The 23,502-nt window shown below is 41.7% G+C and overlaps 1 protein-coding gene across 1 annotated transcript in view; it reads right to left on the reverse strand.

The window, feature by feature from the left end:
- LOC128640514 (pancreatic triacylglycerol lipase-like) overlaps positions 1-23,502 on the reverse strand; it is a 134,528-nt gene that overhangs the window by 94,282 nt on the left and 16,744 nt on the right. Inside the window, exon 3 of the mRNA XM_053692990.1 lies at positions 7,287-7,412. Within this exon, the coding sequence (XP_053548965.1) occupies positions 7,287-7,412 (126 nt within the window). The remainder of the gene's footprint in view (positions 1-7,286; positions 7,413-23,502) is intronic.

Genomic DNA, 23,502 nt, shown 5'->3' on the forward strand with positions numbered 1-23,502 from the left:
TTCAACACTAATTCCAGGAACTTCCAGGAACAATATACCTGATATTGATGATCATACGTAATTCTGGCTATTTATACTGACTAACAGTTGTTTATGCTATTTTATAATGTCATACTAATGATGAACTGCATATAGTTGTAAAAAGTACTATGTTTACCATGATTGCCACTTGTGATGGGACAGACCAATGATTATCTATGAGGTCTATAACTAAATATACCCCTAGGTTGCGGAGGCACATGGCATATAACTTACTTTACCTCTAACTCAGAACACAGTATGGGTTATATTAACATATGATGACTAATATATGAGGTGCAATTATAACTATGATGGCATATCTTGGTTAGGCACTTAACTTATTGATCCAGATTATCATGATGAATTGACACTAAACAGGAATCAGTGATATTATATACCCCTTAAAACATGTGTCATCTGATAGCACTGATAGACCTTTTTATAATAATATTGCCTATATACAACAAACATGGAACATAGTGTTAGTGATGGAACATTCCCTGCAGTCCCATATGATATCAAACCTTAACACACAGGAGTCCTATATTAGCATTATTACACTCACACAGGTGACTAACCAACTAAGATAGGCATTGATTTAACAGGGGCTGTTTGACATTTTTTCGTCCCTAATCGGTCCCGCTATAATCACACATACGGCATATAAGGTAAATGTTGGGCTCCAACATATAACTTATGAACTACGCTTGCTACATTAGGACATTAGGACATTGTGCCCAACTGACACACTACAGACTCTTTGAACAGCGCAGCAGCTGGGGAACGATTAGCAGCAATTCATAATATACAGTGAGTAACTAATATTATACCTAATCCGATATGATCACTCCATTAATCCCTAACTCACTGAGCAAAGGTTAAATGTCTATATTAAATGATAACATTTATTCTCTCTAACACTAAATATGAAGCTCATCTTTGCAATAATTGCATTTAGCCACGCAAACTGTAACTATGTTTCTAAACAGCCTAACATTATCTGGTGCCGAATAATACACCGATTAGTGTGTAAACTTGAACATATAAGCTACGTTGTTGCAGAGGGGTTTATATATTTGCTCAAATGATTTTACCTATATTGTATATGATTTGATATACTGAATTTTAAAGGTATATATTAAGCATGATGTCTTCACAGTTTTTATACACATAAGTGTTTACACACTTTCTTTTTGTCTGATTAACAGTTAGGAAGTAATAATCACACCACTGTTATTTGAATGCCTTAAATTGTTTGTGTAACATGGTTGCCAGGTAAGTACCTGGTCTCCATGGATACGGTTTTGGCGCAATTTCTTGGAATGTAAGATGGGAGGGGTTTATTTGGGTTTAAAGTCACTTTCGGCTAGATTTAGAGTTTTGTCGGTAACGACCCGCGTAGCTAACGCTGGCTTTTTTCTGGCCGCACCTTTTAAATAACTCTGGTATTGAGAGTCCACAGAATGGCTGCGTTAGGCTCCAAAAAAGGAGCGTAGAGCATATTTAACGCAACTTCAACTCTCGATACCAGAGTTGCTTACGGACGCGGCCAGCTTCAAAAACGTGCTCGTGCACGATTCCCCCATAGGAAACAGTGGGGCTGTTTGAGCTGAAAAAAAACCTAACACCTGCAAAAAAGCCGCGTTCAGCTCCTAACGCAGCCCCATTGTTTGCTATGGGGAAACACTTCCTACGTCTGCACCTAACACTCTAACATGTACCCCGAGTCTAAACACCCCTAACCTTACACTTATTAACCCCTATTCTGCCGCCCCGCTATCGCTGACCCCTGCATATTATTATTAACCCCTAATCTGCCGCCCCGTAAACCGCCGCTACTTACATTATCCCTATGTACCCCTAATCTTCTGTCCCTAACACCGCCGACCCCTATATTATATTTATTAACCCCTAATCTGCTCCCCACAACGTCGCCTCCACCTGCCTACACTTATTAACCCCTAATCTGCTGAGCGGACCGCACCGCTATTATAATAAAGTTATTAACCCCTAATCCACCTCACTAACCCTATAATAAATAGTATTAACCCCTAATCTGCCCTCCCTAACATCGCCGACACCTAACTTCAAACATTAACCCCTAATCTGCCGACTGGAGCTCACCGCTATTCTAATAAATGTATTAACCCCTAAAGCTAAGTCTAACCCTAACACTAACACCCCCCTAAATTAAATATAATTTAAATCTAACGAAATTAATTAACTCTTATTAAATAAATTATTCCTATTTAAAGCTAAATACTTACGTGTAAAATAAATCCTAATATAGCTACAATATAAATTATATTTATATTATAGCTATTTTAGGGTTTATATTTATTTTACAGGTAACTTTGTAATTATTTTAACCAGGTACAATAGCTATTAAATAGTTAAGAACTATTTAATAGCTAAAATAGTTACAATAATTACAAATTTACCTGTAAAATAAATCCTAACCTAAGTTACTATTAAACCTAACACTACACTATCAATAAATTAATTAAATAAAATACCTACAATTACCTACAATTAAACCTAACACTACACTATCAATAAATGAATTAAATACAATATCTACAAATAAATACAATTAAATAAACTAACTAAAGTACAAAAAATAAAAAAGAATTAAGTTACAAAAAATAAAAAAATATTTACAAACATTAGAAAAATATTACATCAATTTAACTAATTACACCTACTCTAAGCCCCCTAATAAAATAACAAAGCCCCCCAAAATAAAAAAAATGCCCTACCCTATTCTAAATTACAAAAGTTCAAAGATCTTTTACCTTACCAGCCCTGAACAGGGCCCTTTGCGGGGCATGCCCCAAGAAATTCAGCTCTTTTGCCTGTAAAAAAACACATACAATACCCCCATCAACATTACAACCCACCACCCACATACCCCTAATCTAACCCAAACCCCCTTAAATAAACCTAACACTAAGCCCCTGAAGATCTTCCTACCTTGTCTTCACCTCGCCGGGTATCACACCGATCGGTCCTGGCTCCAAAATCTTCATCCAACCCAAGTGGGGGCTAGACATCCATCATCCGACGGCTGAAGAAGTCCAGAAGAGGTTCCAAAGTCTTCATCCTATCCGGGAAGAAGAGTAGATCCGGACCGGCAACCATCTTCTTCCAAGCGGCATCTTCTATCTTCATCCGATGAGGACCGAAGTAAATGCACTCTCAGGGCTTCCACAAAATTCTTTATTGGAACGTTTTCGGGGTTCACAACCCCTTCATCAGCATAAACACATAAGCCAAACTCAAACAATTTATAGTGTTTCTAAAAACTCTCACCAAACAAGTGTTACTCCAAAGTGCGCCAAATATCGAATGTGGAACGCATCTTGCATTCCACAGTGGTGATGCCTACCGGAAGCGATATTGCCTCACTTCCGGTTTCGCGGCTTCGTGATATTAAACATACACTTAGTGTTATGTATTTCATCAACATACAATAACTCATACATAATAGTGTATAATGTGTGCTAAGTAAACAAGTGCTAATCTAAACTTAGGTATGATAAATAATCTTCATTAGATGGCCGTGATAGTATCCCTAACAGGCTGATCAAGTGCCACTGTGTATACAAATCTCCATGGCAACTGTAGTCATGGTTATAGTAAACAATCATAAGTCTTAACATAGTGCAGCACACAGATATATGTGACAATAAGTGATAAACATTCTTAATCACATTTATACATTATATAAAGACAGTAGTATATATAGATAGATATAAGTTTAGATTTATATACAGAAAATGGTGATTCTTGCTGTGCCTATTATCAATTTAATAGGATGATGTTGAATGACTGCAAATATTAGGTGGACTGTTTTCTGACAGTACACCCACAATATCTATTTCCAAAGGTATATAGAAATATATTTAAGTGAAATATATGATATGCTAGGACCAATTAGGGGCAAACTTATTGCACAACACCAAAAGCAATTGATATATATACCTCCATTTGTCTGTGCTACATTAGCAGCCATATGCAGATATTAAGCCCAATGGAGATATTCACCAAGTTGTACAGTGAAATCCCAGGGAGATGTAGATTGTCAGATTTATATAGAGAGAAATCAAGATCCAAAGGTGGATGGATACCCCAATATATCTCACTGAGATGCCTTATTGTATTTTATAAGACCAATCATAGTGATTTGTAGGGATAGATATTATTTACATCTAATGTAGATTCATCATTATAACGCATACACATAGAGATAGGCTAGACCAACTTATGAGGGACCAAGTATGTTTAAGCTAGACATAGTCCATCTTGTTACTCCTTCATACTTAGAGATAATTTGAGGAATTCCCAATGAAAGGTATAAGGTGCATAAACGGGTAATTATGCCTCAGGGACCAGGCTTCCACAAGCCAGGTGGAGGGTGTCACCTCCATCAGGCTGTGTCGTAAGTGACCAGCTGCCACCACTCATAAGAGCAATGGGGCTGGAAGCTACACGTAGCCACAATGCCCCTGTGCCCCTGGGTTGTACCCCCAGCATGTAGCACTACCTTATGTGATCAAATAAGATTTTTAAAATCTGGGGTGGTATTTAATCCACCTGGATGTATAGTTCCAAGTTTGAAGATCCACTGAGCTTCACATTTAAGCAATGTCTTGCTCCTGTCCATATCTCTTGTTTGTATGTGGGTGATGAAAGGTTTTGGTGCTGACCAGGCCATTACAGGTTGTGCAGCCTAAGCACCTATAGGATCCTTTGATATTTATTGTGGCCCCTGTAGTGTAACTAGATTTCTGATCTGTGCGCATTAAGAGGTCCTTTAGATTGGTGCCCCTTTTGAAACCCACCATGGGTTGTAACTGTCGGGTAAATGTTAATTTTGTATCGGACGCCATTATGGGCCAGTGCTGGTGTAAAATGCGTCCCGTATTTTTGGTGGCTGGAGTGAATGTTGTAGACATAATTAACTTATTGCTCGTGTCTCTCTTTGGTGTAGGCTTAATCAGTTCGTTCTGAGTAAGTGTAGATACTGTGGTCATGGTGTCTTGGATAATCGAGGATTTATACCCCCTTTTACGGAATCTCTCTCCCACTCCTGTCAGTTGGGAGACCCCAGTGCACACATCCGAATTATTTCTCATTGTTCTTATAAATTGAGATTTGACTATGCCCTTTAGAAGGGTGGGAGGGTGACAGCTGTCTGCTCTCAATATGGAATTACGGTCAGTTTGTTTATGATATAAGGTGGTACCCAATTGGTGTGCCTTTTTAAAGACCGTCAGATCCAGAAAGTTGATAGTCTGTGTATCAACAGTCATCTTGAATTTTACATTACTGGTGGCCATATTGTATTTTTCAAACCAAGTTTGAAGGTCCTCCATGGTCCCCCGCCACACCATGAATATGTCGTCAATATATCTGTAATAGCATATTACTGCTAAATTAACAGTATGCCATAGATATAAATTTTCAAATTGAGACATGTATATATTGGCGTATGCGGGGGCCATGGAGGAACCCATGGCCGTACCAGCTGTTTGCAAATAAAACTTACTTTCAAATCTAAAGTAATTTTTATACAGACAGTATTCAATCAGAGAGAGGAAATATTCAACCGGTGGACCTTCATAGAGAGGGTTGTTAGTGATATGTTCCTGAACAGCTTTAAGACCCTCGGTATGGGGGATAATAGTGTACAGACTGTTGACGTCCAGACAGACCAATAAATCATCATGCTGGACGTCAACAGTCCGTATCTTACGTATAAAGTCACCTGTGTCCATGATGTATGACCTTATTTCCCTAACTACAGGTTGTAATAGTATATCCACCAGTTCGGCTACCGGTTGTGTCAGGGAATCCCTCACTGACACAATGGGCCGGCCTGGTGGATGGTCCAATGTTTTGTGTATCTTAGGGATGGACTATAGGATAGGTAGTTTTGGATAAGAAGTAGAGCAGAAGTCACGAATATGTTCGGACAGCCAGCCCTGTTTAAAGCCCATCTGGATCAGAGCATCCAATTGTGTTTTAAACCTCATAGTGGGGTCACTAGGCAGTTCAGTATAGCTTTGTGTGTCAGTCAACTGTGTCAGGATGTCAGTTCGATAATCTCTATAGTTCAGTATCGCAATGGCCCCGCCCTTATCAGCGGGCCTGATGACTATAGATGAGTCATCTTGGAGCGTCTTTATTGCTAGAGGTTCATCCCTGGACAAATTGTGTGTCCAAAGGGACTGGTGTCTAGCTGTTTCCAAGTCTTGGGTGACTAGTCTGACAAATGTTTTAGTGCTTGGACTGCTGTTAATCGGTTCAAAGTTGCTAGGAATTTTACATTTAAGTTCTACCTGTGTTTTAGTTGAACTAGATGTGGAGTTTTGAAAAAACTCCCTTATCTTAAGAGATTTGTTCAATTTATACAGGTCCAGTTTAAGGTCAAATTCAGAAAGGGCTGTGCTAGGCACAAAAGATAGCCCTCTATTTAAAACTTGGCGTTCGCTGTCAGAGAGGATATGTGTACTTAGGTTGATTACTATGTCCTCTGTCGTGGACGTCTGGGGGGTCGATGTCTTATACCCTGCCCACCTAATATGGGGTCTATTATGCCGCCCCCATCCCGGGAGTGGGTAGTTACCCCTAAAAAATGGTGGTTTGGTGTGGAATGTGCTCTAGATGCATGGGCAGCAAAAGGATTTTGATGTCTATATGAACCAGGTGGGGTCAGATAAGTATTGGCAGGGTTCCTATCAGTATCCCTGGACTCTCCCCCACTTGTGTCTACTGTATTGAAGTGAACCCGTCTATTTCTCTGTCTCCTCCTGGTTCTAGTGTCAGGTGTGGTAGTTAGCCATTTATAAACTTTTCCTTGTTTATAATCCTGATTTACAGTTTCTAACTTCCTGTTTTTAAAGGTTATTAAATCTGTCTGATATTTATCTATTTGAGATTTGATTTTAGATAACCAATTTTCTTGTGTATCATTAGTGAGAGTAGCCTTGTGTGTATTTTCAAATGTCTGTATTTCAACTTTAACTCTGCCTAAGATTGCAGTAACTTCCTCTATGACAAGTAAGATTAAGTCTAAAGAACACTTGTTCAAAATAAAGCACCACTTTTTTCTGAACTCTGGATTATCTCGCCCAATGGTGGGTACATTATATACGTATATATATATATGTATACGAATTATAACATATATGTCTAACAATAGCGTGTCCGTTTGCACAAATATTATATGATATACAACACATAAAACTGGTCAAGCTCACCTTGCACATATTTGTCAACCAGCTCTCCTCGCCTTTGTCAATAAATCCATGAATAATGAAGCGTGTTTTTCTGCTGGTTTTAAAATTTGAAGCAGATATTGTAGAAGGATTTACAGCATTGATATCCTGTGGCAAAAAGACACATAATTTAAAAGTTTATATCAACTAAATGCATTCATAATATAAATCTTAAAAGCAATTTGGACATTAGTCAGATAAGCCTTGTATTATTTTACTTTTTCTTAAAGGGATATGAAACCCATTTTTTTTTCTTTCATGATTCAGATACAGCAATGCAATTTCAAGCAACTTTCTAATTTACTCCTATTATCAATTTTTCTTTGCTCTCTTGGTATCGTTATTTTAAAAGCAGGAATCTAAGCTTTTTGGTTCAGGACCTGGGTAGAGCTTTCTGTTACATTGAAAACAGTGAGTTAACAAAAAGCGCTGAATGAGATATGTGTGACAAATAAAAGCTCAAAATAATTTATTTGTCTCGACTTTAATAGTCATATAAATGTACACAACATACAAAGTATAGTACAAAATACAATAAAGAGGGGGGGCGGAGCTAACCGTCAAGCAGGAGAGACGTGTCTAGAGAGAGCTCCTTAATACCCACCTTAAAATAGCTATAAAACAGCCGTTTAAAATTGCTTTTTTATCTCTAGAAGAGAACCTTCAGTGATCTATACTCCTGCTAGCTAGAAATAACCTGACTATATCGACAGCTGCTATACCCACTAGAAGATTTCAACTTTTCCACACCGGGGCCTGTCCTGACCGGAACTTGTGACGATACCTAACAGATCGCTGCAACAAAGGCAAAATACACCAGACAACCCGGCACACAGACCCGCTTGTGAGTAAAAGAGAACTTGACTTACCCACCGCTGCTGCCCGGAGGGTCGGGGCTCTGCTCCGGTGCAGCAGACTACGGGCAGTGACAGGGCTCCTGAGTGGGATCAGAGATCCAGCGCACACAAAAGTCAAAACAGCCAACGGGACTTACCCCTAACTGACCATCTCGCCTGAAGGTGTGAAAGTGACCTGTCTGAGACTACCGGGGGAGAACTTGGGAGACCGGAGACCCTGAATCACGCCACAGCTTTCTTGGCGCGAACCGCCGCCATCTTGTGCTCCTGCGGCGTGGGCCTAGTGAAATAACCACACTATAGAGATCAGGTGAGAAAAGTGATTGATACAGCCTGAGCCCTTGTTCCCCTGCCCAACTACACATCTCTGACCCGCTCCACGCCTGCCAGCAATTAGAACGCTACACAGATCCCTGCAGCATATCCCAGAGTAAGGCCACTCAACAGTTTGTTAACGCAGCAGCACACAAACTTACTCAAAAGGGTAACAAACTGAGCGACACTCTATTTTATTGCCCCTAATTGTGGAAACTCATTTTGCCCGCTACAGCACGGGCTCACTAAACGCCCATCAGCCCATCTACTTAACATTCAGCGGGCTAGGCCACTACTAAAGCAGGATCTTCTGAACCACTTTCTGGGGAGACAGCACATAACCACCTTGCTCTATTCCTTCAAGACCTGGCTCTCCTGCAGAGACCAATAACCTTATATTCATATGCTTGCTGGCTGCATGTACTTTTGATACCGGGAACCTGGACATACCTTATAAGTACAATCAGACATAGCAGCTCCTCTCCTTACCATTTCTCACCGCACTGGAGGTGAGTCATATCACCACTCCCTTCCCCACTTCGTCAATAGGAGACAAATCCCCTAAGGAGGGGGGTATGTGATAAGAACTGAAACTGCTATACATATCACCTTATACAGCAAATACTGTACTTGAAATTAAAAATTATCCCATAAAGGAAGGACCTCCCGGGTACTTACCCTTCTACTCTCACTAAGACCGAATACCTGAACTACAGGTGTGCAGCTTATGCTATCTCTGAGAAGGCATTTTTTTCTTTCTCACCCCTAGAAGATCCAGGTTATGACAATATGTAAATAACCCCTAAGAGTCTGTGTCCCCGCCGGCCGATCAATGCTACAGTACTAGCACACAGATAATAAGCAGGTACTCAGCCATAGAAGAAATCTACCAATAGTTAGTCTCATCTGTACCCACTACAAAATGTCGCAGGCCCATAAACGCAAGCACAAACCTCACTCCACACTCAAAAGAACGGTAGTTGACCACTTTCAACACCGTCCAAGAACTACCCAAACAAGATCAGAGGATGAATACTCCGACACAGGCAGTGTCTCTGATACTCAGACTGGTTCAACATTAGTTAAGAAAGCCTCACAGATCCTGGAGACAGATACTTGCACAAATAACAATATGATGGGCACCATGAAAGCCTTACTAGCATCACACCATGAATCTCTATCGAAAAAATTTGACAGATCACATGCGGATTTGAAAAGAGATATTGGCCTCATTGGTGAACGAACAGATGCGCTAGAGCGCAGGCAGGAGGATCTGGCAATAGACCATACTAACCTTCTTTCCTATTCCCAGTCCTTAGCCATCCAAATTACAGATCTAGAATTGAAATTGGCGGACTTAGAGGATAGGTCACGCCGCAACAACATACGAATTAAAGGCATTCCAGAATCTGTTCTACCACAAGATCTTGAGAAGTACCTACAGAAGTTATCCGAAGCTATACTGGGCCCTGCGACAAACAATGAACACCTGATAGATAGAGTCCACAGAGCTCTCAGAGCACGATCAGCAGATGGTGGCCAGCCAAGAGATGTGATAGCCAAATTCCACTACTACACGTACAAAGAGAAAATACTCAAGGCACTTGCCAGAGACAAACGTCTCCCTGAGGAGTATTTGGGACTACAAATCTATCCAGACCTTTCCCCCCATACGTTACAGATCCGGAGACACTATCAACCGTACACCAAAATACTAAGGGAGCGAGATTTGAAATACAGATGGGGGTTCCCTGTACGCCTTATTATCACCAAAGATAACAACCAATATGTAACCTCTACTCCCCAGCAAACAAGAGAACTACTTCAAAAATGGGAACTCCTACCACCAGATAAAGAGGCCCAATCTACAAGTACAGAGCGGGGATCTGGCCTAAGAGCATCAGCACCACCTTGGAAACCATTACCACAGAGACCCTCTGGAACGGATGAAAGACCCTCTGGATCCCTTAAGAAACTCAGAGACACTATTGGCACACACCCAAATACAGACCCATAGAGTACCTGCCTATGTAAGATACTTTGACTGTATTCCCTTAGGGGGATATTCCTCCTTTGGGGGGTATGTCCCTCACAATTTATGAAGGTCTCCAGGAGATGAGCAGGAAGAAGATGGGTGAGATCACAACAGTTTTATATGTTAATATTTGTGTGTTTTCTATGATGTTAGACACTAGCCATGGACTTACATTTCTCTATTTCTTGGCTAGATTGGCAAAAGTGACTCTAAACCATTGTGCTACACTATACATCTACCTAGCCAATGGTGCCATATATGTTTTTTGCTCTTGAATGAATATGTCATGTGTTTTTTACTATGATGCCTCACATTATGTAACTGTTCAACCGACTGGTTATAGATTCTGTTGCAATATTTTTATTGTCCCTTAGAAACATGAAACAGCGTGCCTCATGCCCAGAAGAGTAGACACTGGCCATACTTCCTTGATAGTATTAGCTCCCCCTACTGAAGGCCTCTGTGTCGTTATAACTATGTTACATTGTAATATATGGTTATTAATCAAATGCTCACCCACTATGTTGCAAAGTGACTAGAACCCTATAAACATAAAGGTGAGGATGTAACCAACAGAATCAAATCTATACTTAATCTCTTCTGTTGATAACTTAAAATTGAGGCACTACTATTTGAGAAAATACCCTACCCTTCAAAATTCATATAGATTATACTCCTTAATAAACACTCGCATTATCCGGTGAAGAGCCATAAACCCACCACTTAACTCCCCTTGAGATCCTTAGTTTTCGAACATAGACATAGTTTGTTGTTCTCCCCTATTGTTTCACAGCCAATAGCGAGTGAGGGAAATCAAACCTCCGCTCTCTTGAGGGAAAAATGCTGAACCCCCCACTAGTAACCCAACTTACTATGAACATCACATTGTAACCCTAATGGGGAGATATTAAATATTAAATGCTATATAGGCCCCTGTTTTGATACAACATCGTCTATGACCATACAATGGGAAGTAATAGATGTTTCACCCCCAATCATTTCCTGTTACATTGTCTTATTTTGTTTCGTGTTTCTCCTGTTGAGATTACTGTTTTAACCTTTGAGATATACAGCATTGAATATATTACTCCATATACAAGCAACTTACTGATATAATACATATGCCTTATGTTTACTTCATTTCATTTTGTATCTATTTACTTGCATTTCCTTTTATTTTTCCTTTTCTTATTTATCTGTGGCTTTATAAACTCCACACTGGGCCGGCGGGGCCCTGGACCCCTCTCCGCATAGCACCCCCCCCAACAATTTAGCTGTGTCTCTCTGGCATAGACCAGACGGAACACTCATTGCGAAAGTGTACATATATCACTTTTAGACAGTCATAGAGGTCACTCACCTTACCACCCCACGCTCAAAGTTGTACGGCAGACTTGCACTCCCTTAAGGGAAGAGTGACTCCCACGCTCTATCTTCAAGCCATTCCCTTAACCCTAGCGATCCCGATAGCCCCTAGACCATTGCTATAATGGCCCCAATACGTGTAGCTACGTTGAATGCGCAGGGCTTAAACTCCCCCACTAAGAGAAAGCTGTTGCAGCACTATGTTCTAGCACACAAATTACATATCTTATTCCTGCAGGAAACCCACTGGTCCGGGGAACCCCGACTCCCTGGGATCTCCAAACACTACCCGACCTGTGAGATCGCCTCTAATTCCGAAAGCAAAAAAAGAGGTGTTGCCATATTAATTAGTAAAGACCTGTCCTACAAACTGGAATATATCGAAAAGGATAGTGAAGGCAGATACCTGATACTTATCTGCTCACTCAATGACACCTTATTTACCTTAGTTTCACTATATTCACCTAATGCCAAGCAAATCCCCTTTCTCCGCAAACTCTTGATACATGTTGACCAGATCAAAAGGGGAAGTTTAATAATAGGGGGAGATTTCAACATGGAATGGGACCCCTCCAAAGACAAACAATCCACCCTCACGACACACTCAGATAGGACTCTTTCATCCACCTCCAATGCTTTTCGGAAACTCATCTACCAACATAATTTATATAATGCATGGAGATGTCTAGCACCCCTAGAAAAGGACTTTACACATCATTCCAAAGCCCATAACTCATACTCTCGACTTGATTACATATTCTGCGACTCTTGGTCCCTAGATCACTTTACAAACCCTAACATCAGACCTTGCATGTGGTCCGACCACGACATGGTTTATCTAGACTTTTCTAAACTACAGTCCCTTTCTGGTAGACCTCCATGGAGACTCCCAGAACAATGGCTGTCTAACGTTGAACTCCCAGCACTACAAGAGACCGTTAAGGAATTCCTAACACACAATGACATAGGAAATACTGACATAGACATGGTGTGGGCAGCTCTTAAGGCATTTCTTCGGGGACATTTCATTAAAAAAACAGCTCGACTTCGTAAAGAGGGAAGTCAGTCTTTGGCGAAGCTCTACGGTGACCTACGCGTACACGAACAGACGAATAAAACACATCCCAGCCCCCAGATGGCGCGCCAAATAGGAATTATTAGAGATGAAATAGCCAAACGAGATTTGATAAGGGTCCAAGAGAACCTACACAAACTCAAACAACTCTATTACTATAAAGGGAATAGAGCAGACAAACTCCTTGCTAACAAACTCCGCAAGCGCACGCAGCAAAAGAGAATACCCCACATTGAGACACATAGAGGAGCAGTACATGCGCCCAAAGACATAGGCGCTGCATTCGCAGCTTACTACTCCTCCCTGTACGACATTGAAGCAACTGAAGGGATGGCTAAAGCCAACCATGGCGATATCCAGGGGTTCTTAAAAGGACTATCCATACCCACCCTCTCTGAAGAAGCCAGGGCGGAACTAGAACAACAATTTACACTAACAGAAATTAAAATAGCCATAAGCGAACTGACATCTCATAAAGCCCCAGGCCCGGACGGTTTTACGGTAACATTTTACCGATTGTAGCTCCGATACTACTCCGATTGTTTAGTGATGCTGCATCCAGAGGTAGCTTTCTGGCCGAACTCTTGGAGGCCAACATCACAACAATTCCCAAAGAAGGTAAAGACCCCCTACTGTGCTCTAGCTATAGACCCATCTCCCTTATCAATGTTGATGCCAAAATCTACGCTAAAATGCTAGCGAATAGACTGGGGAAGCACCTGCAGACGCTCATACACTTGGATCAAGTGGGCTTTGTCCAGGGCCGACAGGGCACGGATAATACCCGATGCCTCCTAAATATATTCTCAGAGGCTGCGGATATGGACCTCCAAATGCTCACCCTGTCACTAGATGCCGAAAAGGCGTTTGACAGGGTGAGATGGGACTACCTGTTCCAGACCCTTTCGGCGTTCGGAATTCCGGACTCCTTCGTCAAGGCGGTCAAAGCTTTATATTCCACTCCCACAGCAGTTGTTCGAGGACTGGGATTTTGTTCGCCCAAAATAACGATCCGAAATGGGACCAGGCAGGGGTGCCCACTCTCCCCTCTCCTATTTGTCCTTGCGATCGAGCCTCTGGCGCTCGCCATTAGAGAATCTAGAGAAATCCAAGGTGTACAACTACATGATACCCCCCAGAAATTGGCACTCTTTGCAGACGACCTTACAGTCTTTCTCTCAGACCCCATTAATTCCCTACCCCCATTAATGGCCCTCTTCCAACAATTTGGTGAAATCTCATATTATAAATTGAATGTGACTAAAACGGAAGCATACTCCATTAATATTCCACAGAATGAGAGTGATTCTATCCAATCCACCTATTCTTTTAAGTGGTCCTCCAAAGGAATTCGTCACTTGGGAGTTTTTCTGTCCCATGTTAAAGCCACGGTGATAAAAGAGAACTTTGAAAATCTCCTAACAAATATCACCGCAGAGCTTCACTCCAAACGTTACGACGAGATATCTTGGTTAGGTAGGATAGCAGCTCTTAAAATGATGATTCTCCCTAAACTTACTTACCTGTTCCGATGTATTCCGTTACCAGTTCCATGTACCTTGCTCAGAAGGTTCCAGACTCTTTTTAACGCCTATACTTGGCATGATAAAAGACCTCGGGTAGCAGCACATATTCTACACATGCCGCTGGAGAAGGGAGGCTTGGGCCTTCCCAATGTCAGAAAATATTATGAAGCGGCAATGATAACACATGTTACAGCCTGGGCTAAAGAACTCCCCCCGACAAGGTGGAGAGAACTAGAACAGGCGTCACTGCCAGCATACATTAACTTGGAGGACTTGCTTTGGCTACCTCCACATTGGCAAATTAGAATACACATTGCAAACAACATCGTGAAGGGCTGCCAAGAGACATGGTTTAAACTAAGACATAATAAATTGATAGCCCCACACCCCTCACCAGTGCACTCCATAAGAGGCCTCTTGATAGGATTACCAAACGCCCATCTTAACGCCTGGACTGACTCAGACATAAATACCTTACAGGATTTTTACAATAATGCCAAGCTACGACCACACCAGGATATGTTAGATTCCCCTACTTTGACCCCCAACCTGAGATTCGATCTATTAAGATTGCGCACATTAATGAAATCCTGGGGATTTCTAGACGACTCACTGAGAGATTTGACTATGTGGGAGGCAAGATGGATAGCCAATCTTCAACAGTTTAAACCTCTCTCGATACACTACCATTGCCTCATAGAGGAAACAACCTCCCAAAAGACAATACATTTGGATGCCTGGGAGAGAGACTTACAGCTAACATTTACAACTGAGACTTGGCACAAAGCCATTAGCTTAACGAAAAAAGCAACTCACTGCATCACCTTATACGAACTATACTTTAAAGTAATTACCAGATGGCACTTGGTACCCACAAAGCTACAGAAGCTCTTTCCCGGGCATCCACAGCAGTGTTGGAGGGGATGTGGAGAACCTGGGTCTCCCCTACATATCTGGTGGACGTGCCCTAGATTGGCGGATTACTGGAAAAAGGTAGAAAAGGTCTGTAGAGATTTAGGATTAACGACGGACTTGAACCCCGCCCTGGCCATATTACATTTAGAGCTTGATAGCATACCCAAGATTAAACAGAACCTTCTGATCTATATCCTCATCTCTGCCAAGCTCCTTATAGCTAGGAACTGGAAGAAGAGCCAACCCCCAAGACTGCAGAGTGTACTGGAAGGTGTAAACTACATTAAGAATATGGAAAATTTTGTAGCCAGAGAAAGAGGGCAACTGCAAAATTATTGCCTTACTTGGGAACCTTGGGAGTCCCTGTTAAACCGCCCAGCCGATACCTAGATATCTATACAACCCAAAATATACCCCCTTCGGTCTCTCCCTTGTGCCCCCTAACATTGCCCCCCCTTTTTTCTTGAAACAGTGCGATCACCTCAGAGTTTCACCCCTATCCCAGACATCCCCCTGTTGAGACAGGCCTGCAATAAGACAACATAGAGAGCGGAACCTACGCTGCAAACCACAGATAGGCGGAGAGGGGTCTGGGAGTCCCCTCCACATTAACGACCCAATATTATGGGGAGTCTGCAGTTTAATTTAATTTAATATAGTATAGTATAGTGTAATACTATCTCTCAACCCTATTGATGTGTGTCCTCTATTGACTGATTTATTACCTTAAAAATTACACCAGTGTAGATTGTTGTTATGAGATTATGTTCTAGAAAAACTACTGTATATACACGAGATACCTCTGTAAAAACGAGGACTTTAATGTTGGGAAAGATTGTTGATCTCATCTGTCCATCAATCCAACCAATCCCCACATACATATTCATATCTTTCATGTAAATTCATTGTATGTATACTGTTATTGCCTTAACTTGGAAAGATTGTTTGTTGAAATTACGTCCTTAATAAAAAGCTTTTGGAAAAAAAAAAATATACAATAAAGACATTTGAATAAAGGCAATAATACCATAAAAACGAATGAATGCAGGACAAACACAAGGATGGCCGGCCGCCACTTACAGAAGCTCCATTATGCGTTTCAAGGTACACGCCTCTTCATCAGGTGATTTGCATATTTTTGCCTTTATTTTAATGTTTTATTTTTTAATATTTTATTTTCTTTGTGCATCTTTTAAAATAAAACAGCATCTCGAACATTTAAAGTTATATAAGATTTTTGTGTTTTCTATTTTGGCATATTGTGTCGATTGGGCAGATATATTTAAATAAGTTACTGCCAAAAATATTCTATATTGTTGAGTGCCTCTCTGGTACATATACCTATTTTTTATTTCTTCATCCTAGAGATATATTTCTCCAACATAGGTGTGTCCGGTCCACGGCGTCATCCTTACTTGTGGGATATTCTCTTCCCCAACAGGAAATGGCAAAGAGCCCAGCAAAGCTGGTCACATGATCCCTCCTAGGCTCCGCCTTCCCCAGTCATTCTCTTTGCCGTTGTACAGGCAACATCTCCACGGAGATGGCTTAGAGTTTTTTGGTGTTTAACTGTAGTTTTTATTATTCAATCAAGAGTTTGTTATTTTAAAATAGTGCTGGTATGTACTATTTACTCTGAAACAGAAAAGAGATGAAGATTTCTGTTTGTAAGAGGAAAATGATTTTAGCAACCGTTACTAAAATCGATGGCTGTTTCCACACAGGACTGTTGAGAGGAATTAACTTCAGTTGGGGGAAACAGTGAGCAGACTTTTGCTGCTTGAGGTATGACACATTTCTAACAAGACGATGTAATGCTGGAAGCTGTCATTTTCCCTATGGGATCCGGTAAGCCATTTTTATTACATAAAGAAAAAAAGGGCTTCACAAGGGCTTTTAAGACTGTAGACATTTTCTGGGCTAAAACGATTGATATATAAGCATATTTTATACTTCATAGCTTTGAGGAATTATTTTATTCTTGGGAATTATGTAAAATAACCGGCAGGCACTGTATTGGACACCTTATTCTCTAGGGGCTTTCCCTAATCATAGGCAGAGCCTCATTTTCGCGCCTCTATTGCGCACTTGTTTTTGGGAAGCATGACATGCAGATGCATGTGTGAGGAGCTCTGATACATAGAAAAGACTTTCTGAAGGCGTCATTTGGTATCGTATTCCCCTTTGGGCTTGGTTGGGTCTCAGCAAAGCAGATACCAGGGACTGTAAAGGGGTTAAATATAAAAACGGCTCCGGTTCCGTTATTTTAAGGGTTAAAGCTTTCAAATTTGGTGTGCAATACCTTTAAGGCTTTAAGACACTGTGGTGAAATTTTGGTGAATTTTGAACAATTCCTTCATACTTTTTCACATTTGCAGTAATAAAGTGTGTTCAGTTTAAAATTTAAAGTGACAGTAACGGTTTTATTTTAAAACGTTTTTTGTACTTTGTTATCAAGTTTATGCCTGTTTAACATGTCTGAACTACCAGATAGACTGTGTTCTGTATGTGGGGAAGCCAAGGTTCCTTCTCATTTAAATAGATGTGATTTATGTGACACAAAATTTAGAGAAAATGATGCCCAAGATGATTCCTCAAGTGAGGGGAGTAAGCATGGTACTGCATCATCCCCTCCTTCGTCTACACCAGTCTTGCCCACACAGGAGGCCCCTAGTACATCTAGTGCGCCAATACTCCTTACTATGCAACAATTAACGGCTGTAATGGATAATTCTATCAAAAACATTTTAGCCAAAATGCCCACTTATCAGCGAAAGCGCGACTGCTCTGTTTTAGAAAATACTGAAGAGCATGAGGACGCTGATGATATTGGTTCTGAAGTGCCCCTACACCAGTCTGAGGGGGCCAGGGAGGTTTTGTCTGAGGGAGAAATTTCAGATTCAGGGAAAATTTCTCAACAAGCTGAACCTGATGTGATTACATTTAAATTTAAATTGGAACATCTCCGCGCCCTGCTTAAGGAGGTGTTATCTACTCTGGATGATTGTGAGAATTTGGTCATTCCAGAGAAATTATGTAAAATGGACAAGTTCCTAGAGGTCCCGGGGCCCCCCGAAGCTTTTCCTATACCCAAGCGGGTGGCGGACATTGTAAATAAAGAATGGGAAAGGCCCGGCATACCTTTCGTCCCTCCCCCTATATTTAAGAAATTGTTTCCTATGGTCGACCCCAGAAAGGACTTATGGCAGACATTCCCCAAGGTCGAGGGGGCGGTTTCTTCTCTAAACAAACGCACCACTATACCCATAGAAGATAGTTGTGCTTTCAAAGATCCTATGGATAAAAAATTAGAGGGTTTGCTTAAAAAGATGTTTGTTCAGCAAGGTTACCTTCTACAACCAATTTCATGCATTGTTCCTGTCACTACAGCAGCGTGTTTCTGGTTCGATGAACTAGAAAAGGCGCTCAATAAAGATTCTTCTTATGAGGAGATTTTGGACAGAATTCATGCTCTCAAATTGGCTAACTCTTTCACCCTAGACGCCACTTTGCAATTGGCTAGATTAGCGGCGAAAAATTCTGGGTTTGCTATTGTGGCGCGCAGAGCGCTTTGGCTAAAATCTTGGTCAGCGGATGCGTCTTCCAAGAACAAATTGCTTAACATTCCTTTCAAGGGGAAAACGCTGTTTGGCCCTGACTTGAAAGAGATTATTTCTGATATCACTGGGGGCAAGGGCCACGCCCTTCCTCAGGATAGGTCTTTCAAGGCCAAAAATAAACCTAATTTTCGTCCCTTTCGCAGAAACGGACCAGCCCCAAGTGCTACGTCCTCTAAGCAAGAGGGTAATACTTCTCAAGCCAAGCCAGCCTGGAGGCCAATGCAAGGCTGGAACAAAGGTAAGCAGGCCAAGAAACCTGCCACTGCTACCAAGACAGCATGAGATGTTGGCCCCCGATCCGGGACCGGATCTCGTGGGGGGCAGACTCTCTCTCTTCGCTCAGGCTTGGGCAAGAGATGTTCTGGATCCTTGGGCGCTAGAAATAGTCTCCCAAGGTTATCTTCTGGAATTCAAGGGGCTTCCCCCAAGGGGGAGGTTCCACAGGTCTCAATTGTCTTCGGACCACATAAAAAAACAGGCATTCTTACATTGTGTAGAAGACCTGTTAAAAATGGGAGTGATTCATCCTGTTCCATTAGGAGAACAAGGGATGGGGTTCTACTCCAATCTGTTCGTAGTTCCCAAAAAAGAGGGAACATTCAGACCAATCTTAGATCTCAAGATCCTAAACAAGTTTCTCAAGGTTCCATCGTTCAAAATGGAAACCATTCGAACAATTCTTCCTTCCATCCAGGAAGGTCAATTCATGACCACGGTGGATTTAAAGGATGCGTATCTACATATTCCTATCCACAAGGAACATCATCGGTTCCTAAGGTTCGCATTTCTGGACAAGCATTACCAGTTTGTGGCACTTCCGTTCGGATTAGCCACTGCTCCAAGAATTTTCACAAAGGTACTAGGGTCCCTTCTAGCGGTGCTAAGACCAAGGGGCATTGCAGTAGTACCTTACTTGGACGACATACTGATTCAAGCGTCGTCCCTTCCACAAGCAAAGGCTCACACGGACATTGTCCTGGCCTTTCTCAGATCTCACGGGTGGAAAGTGAACGTAGAAAAAAGTTCTCTATCTCCGTCAACAAGGGTTCCCTTCTTGGGAACAATAATAGACTCCTTAGAAATGAGGATTTTTCTGACAGAGGCCAGAAAATCAAAACTTCTAAACTCTTGTCAAATACTTCATTCTGTTCCTCTTCCTTCCATAGCGCAGTGCATGGAAGTAATAGGTTTGATGGTAGCGGCAATGGACATAGTTCCTTTTGCACGAATTCATCTAAGACCATTACAACTGTGCATGCTCAGTCAGTGGAATGGGGACTATACAGACTTGTCTCCGACGATACAAGTAGATCAGAGGACCAGAGATTCACTCCGTTGGTGGCTGTCCCTGGACAACCTGTCACAGGGGATGAGCTTCCACAGACCAGAGTGGGTCATTGTCACGACCGACGCCAGTCTGGTGGGCTGGGGCGCGGTCTGGGGACCCCTGAAAGCTCAGGGTCTTTGGTCTCGGGAAGAATCTCTTCTCCCGATAAATATTCTGGAACTGAGAGCGATATTCAATGCTCTCAAGGCTTGGCCTCAGCTAGCAAAGGCCAAATTCATACGGTTTCAATCAGACAACATGACGACTGTTGCGTACATCAACCATCAGGGGGGAACAAGGAGTTCCCTGGCGATGGAAGAAGTGACCAAAATCATTCAATGGGCGGAGACTCACTCCTGCCACTTGTCTGCAATCCACATCCCAGGAGTGGAAAATTGGGAAGCGGATTTTCTGAGTCGTCAGACATTTCATCCGGGGGAGTGGGAACTCCATCCGGAAATCTTTGCCCAAATTACTCAATTGTGGGGCATTCCAGACATGGATCTGATGGCCTCTCGTCAGAACTTCAAGGTTCCTTGCTACGGGTCCAGATCCAGGGATCCCAAGGCAACTCTAGTAGATGCACTAGTAGCACCTTGGACCTTCAAACTAGCTTATGTATTCCCGCCGTTTCCTCTCATCCACAGGCTGGTAGCCAGGATCAATCAGGAGAGGGCATCGGTGATCTTGATAGCTCCTGCGTGGCCACGCAGGACTTGGTATGCAGACCTGGTGAATATGTCATCGGCTCCACCATGGAAGCTACCTTTGAGACGAGACCTTCTTGTTCAAGGTCCGTTCAAACATCCGAATCTGGTCTCACTCCAACTGACTGCTTGGAGATTGAACGCTTGATCTTATCAAAGCGAGGGTTCTCAGATTCTGTCATTGATACTCTTGTTCAGGCCAGAAAGCCTGTAACTAGAAAAATCTACCACAAAATATGGAAAAAATATATCTGTTGGTGTGAATCTAAAGGATTCCCTTGGGACAAGATAAAAATTCCTCAGATTCTATCCTTTCTTCAAGAAGGTTTGGAGAAAGGATTATCTGCAAGTTCTTTGAAGGGACAGATTTCTGCCTTGTCTGTGTTACTTCACAAAAAGCTGGCAGCTGTGCCAGATGTTCAAGCCTTTGTTCAGGCTCTGGTTAGAATCAAGCCTGTTTACAAACCTTTGACTCCTCCTTGGAGTCTCAATTTAGTTCTTTCAGTTCTTCAGGGGGTTCCGTTTGAACCCTTACATTCCGTTGATATTAAGTTATTATCTTGGAAAGTTTTGTTTTTGGTTGCAATTTCTTCTGCTAGAAGAGTTTCAGAATTATCTGCTCTGCAGTGTTCCCCTCCTTATCTGGTGTTCCATGCAGATAAGGTGGTTTTGCGTACTAAACCTGGTTTTCTTCCGAAAGTTGTTTCTAACAAAAACATTAACCAGGAGATAGTCGTGCCTTCTTTGTGTCCGAATCCAGTTTCAAAGAAGGAACGTTTGTTGCACAATTTGGATGTAGTTCGTGCTCTAAAATTCTATTTAGATGCTACAAAGGATTTTAGACAAACATCTTCCTTGTTTGTTGTTTATTCTGGTAAAAGGAGAGGTCAAAAAGCAACTTCTACCTCTCTCTCTTTTTGGATTAAAAGCATCATCAGATTGGCTTACGAGACTGCCGGACGGCAGCCTCCTGAAAGAATCACAGCTCATTCCACTAGGGCTGTGGCTTCCACTTGGGCCTTCAAGAACGAGGCTTCTGTTGATCAGATATGTAAGGCAGCGACTTGGTCTTCACTGCACACTTTTACTAAATTTTACAAATTTGATACTTTTGCTTCTTCTGAGGCTATTTTTGGGAGAAAGGTTTTGCAAGCCGTGGTACCTTCCATCTAGGTGACCTGATTTGCTCCCTCCCTTCATCCGTGTCCTAAAGCTTTGGTATTGGTTCCCACAAGTAAGGATGACGCCGTGGACCGGACACACCTATGTTGGAGAAAACAGAATTTATGTTTACCTGATAAATTACTTTCTCCAACGGTGTGTCCGGTCCACGGCCCGCCCTGGTTTTTTTAATCAGGTCTGATATTATTTTCTTTAACTACAGTCACCACGGTATCATATGATTTCTCCTATGCAAATATTCCTCCTTTACGTCGGTCGAATGACTGGGGAAGGCGGAGCCTAGGAGGGATCATGTGACCAGCTTTGCTGGGCTCTTTGCCATTTCCTGTTGGGGAAGAGAATATCCCACAAGTAAGGATGACGCCGTGGACCGGACACACCGTTGGAGAAAGTAATTTATCAGGTAAACATAAATTCTGTTTTTGGCATCAAATGTTTATAACTAGTGCTTTGGAATCTATTGATTCTCTACAAATAACTAATAATAACAATAATAATAATAACAATTATATTATAAACCAAAACAGTATTAAACGGTAAATCAACTTAGGCCTAGTTACCATTGAGGTGGTAAAGTTTGAAAACTGATGGTTAAAGGGCCATGATACCCAAATGTTGAAACACTTGAGTGATGCAGCATAGCTGTAAAAAGCTGACTAGAAAATATCACCTGAACATCTGTATGTAAAAACGAAATATATTTCTCTTGCAAGGTGTATCCAGTCCACGGATTCATCCTTTACTTGTGGGATATTCTCATTCCCTACAGGAAGTAGCAAAGAGAGCACACAGCAAAGCTGTCCATATAGCTCCCCCTCTAGCTCCACCCCCAGTCATTCTCTTTGCTGGCTCTAAGCACTAGGGTCTCTCTAAGGAGTGTAAAGTGAATGTGGTGTTAGAATTGTAGTTTTATTATCTTCAATCAAAAGTTTGTTATTTTAAATGGTACCGGTTTGTACTATTTACTCTCTAGCAGAAAAGTGATGATGATTTGTGCTGAGAGGAAAATGATTTTAGCATGTTGTAACTAAAATCCACTGCTGTTCCCACACAGGACTGAGGAGTACCCGAAAACTTCAGTTGGGGGGAACAGTTTGCAGGGTGATCTGCAATAAGATATGTTCAGTCATTTATTTCTAGACAAGACTGAGATAATGCTAGAAGAGACTGACAATATCCCCATGAGGGAAGGGTAAGCTATGTTCACAGACTTAGTAAGGAATTGAATGCTTACATAATAGGGCTAATATACTTGTTGACACTTATTCAGGGCA

This window comes from Bombina bombina, chromosome 9 (assembly GCF_027579735.1).
Source record: "Bombina bombina isolate aBomBom1 chromosome 9, aBomBom1.pri, whole genome shotgun sequence".
Classification (NCBI taxonomy): Eukaryota; Metazoa; Chordata; class Amphibia; order Anura; family Bombinatoridae; genus Bombina; species Bombina bombina.